General features: G+C 34.4%; 1 protein-coding gene across 1 annotated transcript in view; it reads right to left on the bottom strand.

The window, feature by feature from the left end:
* Window positions 1–13,925, bottom strand: part of LOC149567602 (amino-terminal glutamine amidohydrolase) — a 109,097-nt gene that overhangs the window by 70,379 nt on the left and 24,793 nt on the right. Inside the window, exon 2 of the mRNA XM_089820844.1 lies at window positions 7,118–7,223. Within this exon, the coding sequence (XP_089676970.1) occupies window positions 7,118–7,223 (106 nt within the window). The remainder of the gene's footprint in view (window positions 1–7,117; window positions 7,224–13,925) is intronic.

Here is a 13,925-nt window from a genome sequence, read left to right as displayed (position 1 = left end):
CTTGCTCGTTTCCTTGAGTTCTTGTTTTATGCCTTCTCATTTGAGGCATTTTGTGTCCTATAATTTTTAGTATTTTTTAATTGGTTTTGATATATATATATATATATATATATATATATATATATATATATATATATATATATATATATATATATATATATATATATGTATTAATTTTATTATATATCAATTTTTATTGATATATAATCAAATTAAAAACTATAATACCTTTATATATTAGTACGGTTTTTATTTTTTATTTTTTTTATTATATTAGTTATTTTATATTATAGGTTTGATTACATATTTTATAGACTTGATTATATATATTATTATATGTTTATTTGTATATGAGTATTATGAATTCCTTTTTACCTTTTTACAATATTATTTTTAATTTGATTATGTGTATTAGCTTTTTCATTTTTTTCCATTAGTAGTATTAAGGGTTATAGCTCATTTTCTTTTTCTTGTCTTGTTAGTTGTGTTTTGCTCATTAGATTTTCACCTCCTTTTACATTCTTATTCTTCGTCCATTGTATTATTTTACTCTTTTCCATTAATAAGAATTTTTGGTCCTTACCTTTTCAGTCTCGTCTTTCTTATCTTTATTTTCTTTAGGTTTTGGTGTCTTTCTTGGTTATTTCTAATTTTTTCTTCCCATTCAATCAAGCACACACTCACTGTTTTCTATCTTCTTTTTTCACCTTTTGATCTCCCTCTCGGTTTGTGTGCCCCCCCCCATTCCCTCCTCTTTTTATATCTCTGTTTCTCTCCTAGTTTGCATACTTATTATTTTTTCCATTCTCTTGCTGTTCATCTTGTTGATGGATCACTGTGTGTGATCCGAAACATTGATGCTAAAAAATTTTACACAATCAAATTCCAGAAAAACTCTAGAATATAGTTGACAGTTAATATGGTTATAATCCTATGAAATGGTAAGATTGTTGGTCATTATAATTTCAAAATGAAGATAACAAGCTAGTTGATCATTTATTCATGGAATTGAGAAGAAGGTTGACCATTATGAGATTATTTATGATTGAATAATTTATAATTTAACTGCGGAGAATTTCCTTGAGGAAACACGTCAAAGGGGTGGAAGTATTGTCAGAAAAGAATTAGGTAGGAGCATCACCATCACTGGGCAAATGGGTTGAGGACCTAGCGACTTGAAACAAGATACATCTGTGAGACCCGCATGAGCTATTTAAATAAATAAATTGAGAAAATAATTGGGTTAAAATATAAAACATATCTCAAAGGATTTTAATTTATCTTATTATTTTAATAAATATTTATATACTTGCATATAATATAAAAATCATTTGGCACCATTATAATTTTATAATATAATAAAGTGATGTTTACATGTACATATAAGATTATAATAATATTCAAAATATAATAACATTTGAATTATAATATTCAAATTACAATCTTCCAACTCTATTCTTTCCAATTTAATATTCTTTTCTTTTAAATGATAACACTTGGCAAGATAAATCAATTTAATATTTGGCAATTCGAATGGTCTTATAATCTTTCCAACTTCTCTTCCAACCTTTTTATTTTTTTTTCCCTCTCTTTTCCCAATTGATTTAATACTTAGAATTTGAATGCGCATTTAATCTTTTTAACCGATGGGAACCAAGAAGTCTCGACTCGTCCCTTTATATGGAAGCTGAGAGAGGAGTCAGACGTATTATCTTTCTTTATATTTTCCTTATTTTTGAATTCTTAACGAGGGTGATACAAATGATTGGAAAAGTTTTCTCTGCGAGGTAATCTTGGCCTTCTCATGGAAGGATGCAACCCCTTACCATGTTGGGAATAGAACGTATCCCTATTCTTTCCTCTGCAAATTCTGGTTCATTCTTTCTGTGTAACCATCGAAGTGTTTTGTACGTTGGCAAGTGCTTGGAAACCATTTACAATCAGTGTAGCATCCCATATTAATGGCATTGGGTAAGGAAATGAAGAAAGGCATTCTAAACGATATTTGAAAGCAAGTGTGGTAGAGTGGAGCTCGGATACGAATTCTTGAATTGATGAGTGTCGTGCATGCTTTCTATTTTCCGTGGGAGCAATACCCAATTGTTTGCTACTGGATGTCATTAGGAACGACTATCAAGTTTGTTCTCACTTGAGTTTGCTGCATCTTCATGGTTCCATCTGAACTTGGCTACAAGTATGGTGAGCACCATGCATTCATACAACAGTGATATATCTGTTAACAAATTCATTCAGTTTTGATGCTAGATTGTTTGTAGTTGAAGATAGGAAGGGTCTCCATATTGCACTAGTACTGATGTTCAATAATTTTTTGTACTTTATCTGATGGCTATCGTATTTAATAATTTGGCTCCATTGTTGAGATCTAAGTCGAAGCAATACCAATTTTTCCTATCCATGATTGGTGTGTTCATTCTGGGCTCTGTTGCAAAATTTAAAACTCACACAGAAACAAGTTGAAACAAGAATCTTATTCTTTAACAAGGTCTATTACAGCTCCAATACAATCTTCCTTCTCCATCCAATATGAGTTTGTTGCATATTCCATGTCCTTTGTTAACAGCCCTCTTCTTTTAACCTTCATAATAAATTAGATACAACCCTTATGGAATCATTTTTCCCAAATGCAATAAAATCTGGAATGAATTATACTATCCGATGATATTTTTCAAGTAGTCTAAAGAACAAAATCTTTCTGGTCATAGTTGTGATAAGCATCGAACCTATGCAGCAAAATTCAGTTTGATATCTTGTTTGAATTTACAGATTGAACTACTTTAATTTAGCCTTGTTTATGGTAGGTAATAACCAAGAACCAAAGTATAGATTATTATGCCACTGGATATTAGAATCAATTCCGGAATTTTTAAGGAACATAATCATGTAACCACAAGTAGTGAAATGCTAGATGCATGTAATCTTCTTGTATAATTGATAGAACTGGTTGTTCTGAGAATTCCGAACACCTGGGACTGACCCAACTGTGTAGCCAAGGAAAAGGGTGAAGAGGTGAGAGAAAGGAATCTGCATAACATGAAAATAGTATCAATTATGACATAACAATGTCTATCATTTTTAATATGAATTATTTAATAGCTCATGCATGATCCTGTTATTATAACTCCTGCTATCAAGTCTAGTGGTGCGTTTAAATACCAGGGTGCTCAGTAGATGATAGATGTTCCAAGTTCAATTCTAGGTAGGGAGGGTCTTTCTCGTTAGAGATCATGTGGGGAATAAGTTAAGGTCCGAGGTTGGGTGGTTAAGCCCCTGACAATGTTTCACCTCTCCCTAAGTTGTCGAACGTACATCATACAAAGATAAGCTATACATTCAATTGTTTGTCGGAAACAAGTATTATCACTTTTATGATGTATAAGCAAGAAGGTAAGATTAATCTAATTCATCGTTACAGTTATTTTACACTTGGATGTTAGAGATAGATTTATGAATTGTTTATCATTTATATGAATATAGAATATGAGCATATTTTCTAATCTTGAGTTATTGCCACAGTTAAAGTAATTGGAAGGAAAGGAATGATGCTATGTTATCTGAAGCCCTAATTTGATTCAGTGGTATCTGGAACCCTAAATGATATAGTGGTATTGGAAGCCCTAATTGAGTCAGTGGTATCGAAAGCTCTAATTGAGTCAGTGGTATCGGAAGCCCTAAATGATCCAATGGTAATCAATGTCCTAATTGATACAATGGTATTTGATGCCCTAATTTTATATAGTGGTATTTAATGGTAATTGTCATTTAATTTCGATATAGCGGTATTGGATGGTATTTGTTGTTTGATATTGTTATAGTGGTATGTGTGGACTAACTTGGGTGGTTGCAGAAGCATCCCTAAAATGATATTTTGGTTCGAATTCCATGGTATGTGGATTTTATTTTCTATAGTAAATTCATTGATGATGTTTTAAGTTAAGAAATTTTGTTTAACTGTTTTTAACGATAAATCTCTTTCACAAGAACATGACCATTATAACTATCTTCCTATGAAATTGAAGTAATAACTTTATTTCTTGGAGATGTTAGTTGTTAAATAAGACCCAAGAAAACTGGATGTTACACTTTGAATGCTTGATTGTTGTTCAAATCATTTTTGGTCTCCTGCTCTGTATTTGAGTGAGTTTGAGTGTATTGCAGAAATCTGGCGGCTTCATTTTAAGTTTGTAGACTTCAGCTGGTTCTAAAACCTTGTTGCAAGATTTGTGTTAGTTGATGATGCTGGTCAAGTCGTCAAATGTTGTAGCTGCATATTCATAATGTCATCCTTAATCATTATCAAGAAATAAGTCCTTGTTTCCTAGATAAAGTTATAAATCTTTCATCAAGGTTGCATGGGTACTCGTACCCACACCTTGGTACTCGTACCCACGTACCCAAGTACCAGATAAATGTATCCTAAGTGCCGGGTACTCGACAGAGAGCATCATAGCTAAAGACCTTGATTAAGATTTCTGAATTTTTTTCTCGTTTTTTGTTTGCGTATTAGCTTGTACATTATCAAGATTAATTCAATACCTAATCAGTTTGAAACTTTGATACAATACAATTAACAATAAACTTTATCACTATTCAAGTCAGAATTTTATCATTTGCAGTTAGTCATTGTCATATGATTTATGATTTTCTTGTTCATGTTTAAAATCTACCTTCTCTATTATGCATCTAACATTGATCATGTATTATTATTACAAACACATAGCAAATCTGCAACTAAAAACAATACATTACATTTGCAAACTTTATCACAATTCTTGTTTTGAGAAACCATTGTCATAACTCATTATTTCAGATTTTTTATAAATATAAATTTATAATTAAAAATAAAGTTTGACATACCCAAGTACCCCCGTCCCCTATTATGAAATTTAGTCGTACCCGTACCCATACCGGTACCTCAATACCCCAAGTACCCCCATCCCCATGCAACCTTGTCTTTTATGTAGCTCTTCTTTAATAAAGTATTTCCTGTATTCCTTTTTTGATCTCTTCATATCTCTTCTAGATAGCTTTGAAGTTTGATCCCATTAAGTATTATTAATCTCTCTTGTTTGCAGGTTGCATCAAGGAGCTAAATTGTGGTTGATTAATTATCTTAAATCACACAACAATTATAGGGTGTTTCCATTCAGAGGGAGTCTGACCTGGACAAGGAAGTCTGAAAGAGTCTTATCATCATAAAGGTTTGTTAATGAGTTCTCCTCCAAGAAAGAGAAGTTCGAGGTGAAATCCTTTGTTAATGAGTTCTTCTCCGAGAGGGAGAAGTTTGAGGTGCAATCCCTTGCTAATGAGTTCTTCTCTGAGAGGGGGAAGTTCGAGATGAAATCCCTTGTTACTGAAATCTTCTCCGAGAGGGAGAAGTTCAAAGTGAAATTCTTTGTTCGCTCTCTACGAGTAGGTATGGTGGAACAACCCTCTGTGAGTAGGCAAGATGGTAATGCTCTCTTCTTTAGGAGAAGTTTAAAGTGTGAGATTATTTCATTCTCTGTGAGTAGGAATGATGAATTCACCCTCTGCGCGTAGGTTTGGTGAATATCATGGAAGAAATGTCCTGATTGTGCTTGTTCACCCTCTGGAAGTAGACATAGTGAATGTCATACTGAGATGTCAATAATATGTTGAGAAAATATGTGTTGAAATTTTGTTCTTTGACATTCTTTAATTGCAGTTGCTTATGCGTATCATGATAAGAGATGGCAAGTCTTATGAATAATCTCTATCTTGCTAAAAGGGAGCTGTGAAGTTTAAGTAGCTGCGATAGATATTATTCATATCCCTATTGATCTCCAATTCTTCTGTTAACTATTTTACTGGTTATATGATATTGTGCATGGTTTGACATGGAATAAAGTGGGATGACATGGCACCTATTTATCTTCTTGTTCATTCAAGGAAGCTTGGCAATGAGAAATATAAAAAAATTACGGGACTCTTTTGCTTCCATTATATTATATGTGCTGATGTGTCTCGTCCACTGAGGTGTCTTCATCCCCTACGGTTCATGTTATTTGCATCACCAGATGTACGTTATTATCTTCGATCACTTCTTTAATGCCAATGGTGAATTTATGGTAGCGTCATGTCATTTCTTTTACTGCTGTGTTTAACCAAAACCGTCAACGATTGGTATTCCGCGAGGCTTCATGTTTTGGGAATATAATTATTATTATTATTCTTCAGTTACTTCATCGCAGGATTCAGAGGTGTTATGTATGCAGAGAAAAATATTGATTTCAGGCCAGTTCAGTGAAAGAGCAGCAGCATCAAGCTGTAAGGGATTTTGTGGAAATACATACGTGTAGTGAGCTTCAGTTTTGGGTCAGGTCTTGATGTTCATGGTCCTGCAGATTTAATACGGCAACATCACACTAACAGGAATTCTGGCAGAAATCTGTTTCAGCTACCTTAAGCTCACTACTGTGGCTGTTCCATTTTCTTTCAGTGTATGACCGTGCATGTTCATTGCTTCTGCATGTCTATTGATGAAGTATCTGTGAGGTACTTAATGTTTTGATATTTTGTATTCATATGATTTTATTGATCAACTGTGGAAGGGCTTATTGATTAATTGATAAATTATTCTCAATCATAAGCATGAAGAGCATTGTAATTCTTTTGAGCTTTCACTAAAGGATCTATTGTTTGTGGGGCTGGGTTTTTCACCCTCAAGGAGGAGGGTTTTCCCAGGATAATCTTCTAGTTCTTTGTTCTTTAATTTTGAGTTTCAGGGCATTGTTTTTTAATATTCCAGTTTGAAAAACTTAACAATAAAGTGAGCAACTAGAGCACAGAGCCTTTTCTAAAACAAAGTATTATTGTTCTTTTATTTATTTCTCAATGGCCACAAACCAAACTACTGTATGCTTAACTTTTAAAATCTTCACTCTTGTCATACTATCAATAGTTTTTCCAAGGCCAATTTATCAAACCCTTGAGCTCGATACACCAGCAGGTAAGTCAACATAATCAAGACACTAAAGTAATTACCTATTAACAATTCCAGTATAGCACAAACTAATTATTTATTAACAATTCCAGTATAGAACAAACAATAAAATTAGTGAATGTCGTAGGTAATTGCCTGTCTGTTTTCATTGGAGATGAAGACAGCAAAGAGGTCAGAGCCATGTGAGGTTGCAACTCCTGCACTGCATAAACTTTTACAAAGCATATATACATTCTCCTCGCTACATCAAGCAAAACTAAAGCTCACGTTAAGGGTAGCAGCAATCTCTAGAAAATGGGAAAATAATCCTGAAACTAATAAAACAGTCGATGAAACATAACACTTCTAAACAATTACCACTCATATCAAATTCAAGTAACATAAATCGCCATCAATAACTAAACAGAAATTAAAAAGCATGCTATCTTGAGACAGAAAAACCTCAACCAAAAAGCAGATTAAAAAGAAAAAAGACTTCAATGCATTTTATAAGCTTCAGAAATTTGATAGACAGAGCAGCATTTTTACAACCGAATACACATGTTTGCCTCTCAAGTGAGTACGACCACCTTGGAAGAAGAACAAATAATAATATAAAAAAATTAAACATTTTATCAACAACCGAAATGCAAGATCACATGAAACCATGGGAGGACAATAGAATAACCAGTTAGTAGCAGAATTATCTTCTATAATGGGAGTCCATAATGGTGGTTATTTTCAAACAGCTCCAAACATCTACCCCTGGAATAACATGGGAGTAAGGCCAAACAAAAAAGAACGAAGTTGAAATCGATGACAAAATATTAATCATAAACCATTGAAAAAACAGACATTAACTTTTATAGTTAAATGGAATAAGCAAGCGAATATCAGAACTACCATTCAAAAGTTGAATGTCATGTCAATGGATTGGGACAAAATTTTTGATGTGTTTAGAGTGCCAGTTTGGAATCAGACCATGTCACATGCAATTAAACTTTTAAGGTCAAGCTCCTTTTTGCAGACTTTATTCCACTCATCTAGGGGTGTGTGCTAGCTTGCAGGTCCCATAGGCTGCTTTAGCCTTGTGTATGTTATTAAAATCAGTCGTTCATTCATTCTGTCAAACTGTCGCAGGTGAAGCTGACTGTCATGAGTTTGCCCCTGTTGCCTACTCTACTTCAAGCAAGGTTTGTCATTTCTGAGGGTTAAATGGCCTGAGGGTTTGTTGCTTCTGAGGTTTATGATTTCCTTTGGTCATATTTGAAGAAGATGACTAAGAGAGACTTATTGAAGGCCTACATTTGTCTAACTGTATATCAGTCCAAGGAAAGTCAAATCCAAATATACCTTTGCCTAACTCAGAAATTGTTCTAAGTGAATGAAAAGTCGTGAGTTATCATTCACGTGACATGAGCACTTGAGAAGTGCATTTCACAGGGCACACTAGTTTCAGACTTTTTAAAGAGGCAAAATCAATGCTTGTAAAGCCATAAGACCAGAATTTTTTTAGTGTTGATTTGTTAAACATACACTTTCTAATGCAAATTTGACGTATTGCCAGCAGAGCAAATGAAAGAGTCAACCTCACTGATTTTTTGACAAACCCAGTGAGTTCTCCCATGACCAGTTGCAGGACAAAAAACATAGTCAACCACTCACCAAGTTTGCAATCTATGATTCTAGAAGCTTTGAATTGAAGTAATTAGAGGATCCACCCCTTTTAGCTTTCAATTAGCTCTTAATGTTGATGTCATTGGATCTTTGTGTAATTTGTCACATCTTCTTTTCGGAAATATCACCATGGAGAAGGCCTCTAGACTTCGAAATAAATTGAAGAATTTTCATTTGAGGTTTGTGATGCTCAAGAATGCATCTTTTTGAATCCATGCCAATGAATTCAAGCACCAAATTCTGGTACAGCATTTGCAAGCAAGCTTTCTCAAGAAGTTGCTTAAAAATATAGTAAATTTTGATTAAAATATTCATTTATTAAAATTGTGCAAACCACATAGACATTGAGCAGAAACTACTTTTAATTTGGAGTAGCATGTCTAAATAGGTGTAATATTCTAGCCCCCAAATGAGGAGTGTTGGGCAAATCAACTAGTGTGAGGACTGCATAGGACTCCTCAGCCAAGGAAATCATAAATGCAATGATGAAATGGACCACTCTTTTTTACTTATGCAAAAGTAGGCATGTGCAATAATGATGAATAGCTGGTCTTGAAATCTCACCTATTGAGTCTCCTATTAAACCAATGGTTGTGGATCCCAATTTCTTTTATGATTAAACTACAAGTAAGAATATCCTACTCATTTTGAGAGGGAGCTCTACAAAAAAAAATGACTGTATTCTTGGAATTTATTTGCAGATCTAGGTCTCGGAAACCTCTTATTGGAGATCCTATGCCTCCTTATTCTCAACAACAAGAGTTCCCCTACCATCTATGAGTTTCTTATTGTGATTGAGAGTACTCTTTGAGCAAATACTGTTTGTATCGGTGTTGCTAGATCTTGTTTTCTTATGCATTTCTCTAGACCATTACCTCCTATCCCTTTTCCCTATGAAGGTTAGGGTGAGGCAGCATGTGAATAGCTTAGACAAGAGAAATTCCTTGTCTAGAGTTCACTCTAGTGGTGAAGTTGGCTTGAGCTTCCCATTGTGTGGTCTGATCCAGTCTTGAGCCTCAACATATGTCCACTAGTGTCATAAAAATTATGCTATAAATGTCATTTCTAAACCTCTACGCTATTCCTTGTGTAGTTACACAAGGCACCAACCTATCTATGACATCCATGCCCCTATGATAGAGAATGAAGTAATCCAAAACCCATGGCATGATAGTAGAGTGTGAACTCAATTAAAGAGCTCCAAGCCTAGCACCCCTCTATGGTACATAGTAGCAGAAACAAGAATGTCTATACACTAGCTAAAGTAGCATCTATGCTCCTCAATGTCTCTTACAATTAGTGCCCAAATATATAGCTAGCTAGCCAAGCAATAACAATACCCATATTATCCTTGCAGACGATGGGTATTGTTGTGCACCAATGTACATCAACTAGGTGCTAGACTCGGTACCTCCACCATACCCATTTGAATCCCTAAAGTAGGTGTCCCAAGCCAAGCCTCATTTTGATCATGAAGATTTCTCCAACCAATCATCTACCAATGATAGGGGAGACCTTTACATTGTTGGTATATCTCCCTGAAGATATTAAAAATAGGTGTTTTGGTTTGCGTCCCAATAAATCAAGCCTTATGACACACTATCATAAGGCAAAAATTGAAGGAACCTACCCACTGTGCCATAGTCCAATTCACTTTAGGATGGAGATATCTATGAAAGAGAGATCTAGAATGAGTAAGAGCAACTAATAAAATTGAGAAAGCTATGCCTTACATTAGTATTGCATTCAAACCTCTACATTGTCCCCTTTTTCAAACTAAATCAAGTTAGAGGATATAAAGCCTGTTTTTATTCTCTCTATGCTAAAAAGGGAATTAAAAGTGGGCCAATATAATAATAATTTTTTAAGTTGTCCAAAAGGTACCTTAAGTTATGACTTTGGAAAACAAAGCACTTCATTTATTATTGGCTAAAATGGCACAAGTAAATATTGGATATATGGCCAAAAAGACATTAAAAAATTAGTCTAAAAGGAGGAAGAATTTTATTTTTTTTTGGGAAAAGTCAAAAACCACTATATATTATATACTAATAAACTAGTTCAAAAGAGCTCTTATGGGAAAGAACCAGAAAGAAAACCCTCATTCGTTACTCATTATATACAAAATATACATTCTGGAACCCCTAAACTAATGCAATATTCATTTAAAAGAAATATTAATTACCTAAAAGGTAATTAATAATTATAAATGGGAAAAACAAATATTTAAGTAAAAAAGTGGATTATAAAATTAGCAATTATTGAAAAAAGAAATTCATTCTATTTTATCAAATTTCAAGAAAACACAATTTGCAAAGCTTTGGTGCCGCTTCCATGCTAAGGATGAAAACTAAGTTGTTCGTCTTGATTTGAGCTCAGGTTTGGTTTGAGAGTTCAATTTGTGGGTTTGGGATTTTTTTTTTTTTTTTTTTTTTGGGGGGGGGGGCTGTTGGGTTCGTCTTTGATTTGCCCTACAAACATATAGCATAGCATAAAAGGCAAAGAGGCGATTTTTTAAAGAGAAGCATATTGCTTGTTACATGTATTTCATTCAAGAAACCCTGTTTTCCATTTTCAGTGTGGATTTGGAGGGATATTCTGCATCATTTTCATATGCAAACATTCTCTAAATGTGCATCCAAGTATTGGCAACCCTTGGCACATGTTTTCACTCAGGGCACATTTTTTGTCAAAAATGGTGCATTTCACAATCATTCTTGGCTTTCAATCCTTCCAAGGAGGTGTTTTGGGTAAGTATTATCATTTCCAGCTTGTTTTTCATCATTTCCAAGCTAAAAACAATGCCCTAGACGTCATTTTTTATTGCATTTGCATAAGTTAAAGGTTGTTGCAATTTTTGGGCATTTTGTCTCTCTATCTACAACACTTGTCCGAATTTGAACTTTGACTATACATGAGGTTTGAATTTCAAAATCTATCTTATGGTGATAAATAAATCTTAATCCAAAATCTCTTAGATTTATTTTCAGATTTCTCAAAGATTTGAAAAAGACTTATTCTTTTGTTCTTGATGAAAAGAGGTAAGTTTTTCTTGTATTTTTCTTAAGGCAAGATTGTATATTTGTTTTTGTTAAAATGTTGTTGCAAATCTCATTTCTATTTTAAGATTTACATTAAGTTTTGTACATAATATGCGGCTCTTTCTATTCTTCTGTCTACTTCTCTAAGTTGCATGTTCAAGGTTTCATTTACTTGCATATGCAGTCAGTGTAAACTCTTGTTCTAAGGAAAGGGAAACTCTTCATTTCCCCTCACATGAATGCAAGTACAAATCCCACTGTCATGCATTTCATAAACCTCCATATGGCTTCCCTATGGTTGAAAGTATTTCCCACATGCCTGCCAGATAAAATATCATGAATTGCATTTATAAAAGCATGTTATATCTCTCATATGTTACACATTTGCTACTTATTCGTCCTTCATTTGTATAACTTAAAGTGTGTTGTCGGCATGTGTTATGCACATTGAAAACCCCATTTTGGGTTTTCCAATTGTTTTTGGGTCATTCTGAGTTGAACACATTTGCTCATTTGATGTCCACAATCATCCTATACATAATCCTTATCCATACCTTGCCAAAGCCCGTGCCTTTACACAACAAAAGCTTGATATGGACCCCTCATATGATGATGTTCTTATACTATGGAACTTTTATGTAACAATTACACAGGCACAACATTTTGAGATGTCAAAAGAGATTGCACCAGCAAAAGGCAAAGACAAGAAGATTTAGTACAAGTACGAACAGTACCACAACTCCATCCTATCGTCTCAAGCAACTTCTTACATTGAAGAGGTTCATGATACTAATAGATCACATATGAATATTGAAGATTTCCTCATAAGGGTTCATGGTGAAGCCACAGAGAATATGACTTGGATCAAGAGAAGTCATATACACTTATTATCTACCTTTTACTTGGCAGCTCATGAGTCCAAGTTCATCCTTGCACGCGCCAAACACTTTCATGCCGCTTGTAGACCTATAAGAGATCAAGATGGTAATATGATCATTAGTCTTGATCTAGAGACTATTGATCGCATCTTTAATATTCCTCATACTCCAGTAGTAACCAACATTACCAAACAAAAAGCATTAGAAAGATGGAACAGTGACATGGTTGAATGCAAGTATATAAATATAAACTAGTTGATCACTAAGAAGCCAAATCTTGTTAGATGGCCAAAGGGTGTGCACCATTGTGATTTCAAGGAGATTAATGATCTTAACACATTGCTTAGCCACCTAGCAGGGCTCAAGGATTCAAATGTTTTTGAACCTTGGATGTACAAGTACATTTATCTCACCATAAGAGCAAACAAGAATGTATTTTGGGCATATTGATAAGCGATTCAATCTGCAAATAATTGGTGAGTGAGAAGGACACCAAAGGATTCAACATGAATTCTTACATGGTGTATATGGTTGCTGCCCTGGGTTCTTTTTCAAGTCTACCAACCAAAAGTGACAGATAATTGGTGCACATTTGGGAGTCTTATGATCAATTGCCTCCCAAACAAAGTCGGAATACACTACCGTAGAGTACAATATGTCTTCTTTGGGCATTATATGTGTTTGTTTGACAAAGACTCCCAAAAAAACGTGTTTCTAATGAGGCCTAGAATAAAGTCAATGAGTACAGTTGCATGTTCCTACACGTATCTACAAGTTGGATGTTTCAAAGGAGAGTCATGCACTCTACCCAGATACCCCAAAGACAAGATTGTGCTCATGAAGCTAGCTAAGCAACTCATGAAGGTACAAGCGTATCAATCTAACTTGCACTGGCCAAGGGTAGGAATTTCTTCAAGAAATCCTCTGAAGATTGGCGGGTATTCTATAGACGTGCCTAGAGCCAGGAACATGGAATTCGATCTTTAAAGAATCACTCTAAAGAAGTTTGTCGCAAGGAGTTGTTTTGATTGGAGAGGACTAGATGATAAGATGAGGAAGCATCTCACACATGTATACCGCCTAGAGGATTTATGGATTGATGTGCATACTGAGTTGGACATTCGGTGCTTGGACTATAGTTGGTTAACATTAAAGCAAATAGTAGACTTCAACCTTGCATCAATCTCTAATAGAGTTGAAGATGATGATCAAATCTTGGATCCTGACTATATTTAGCATCGGATAGAGAAGTTGTCTATCCTTCCTCCCACATGATCAAGTAATAAAAACACTTCTATCTAGGACCACTTTCAGCCTATCCTTACTAATACCAACATTTGGTTGAAGAGAGAAGCCTCAAGTGTATCA

The sequence above is a fragment of the Cupressus sempervirens genome, chromosome 3 (assembly GCF_028749045.1).
Source record: "Cupressus sempervirens isolate cs-2001-9-10 chromosome 3, ASM2874904v1, whole genome shotgun sequence".
Classification (NCBI taxonomy): domain Eukaryota; kingdom Viridiplantae; phylum Streptophyta; class Pinopsida; order Cupressales; family Cupressaceae; genus Cupressus; species Cupressus sempervirens.
The sequence above is the reverse complement of the archived record's forward strand: the minus strand, read 5'-3'. Positions and strand labels throughout refer to the sequence as shown.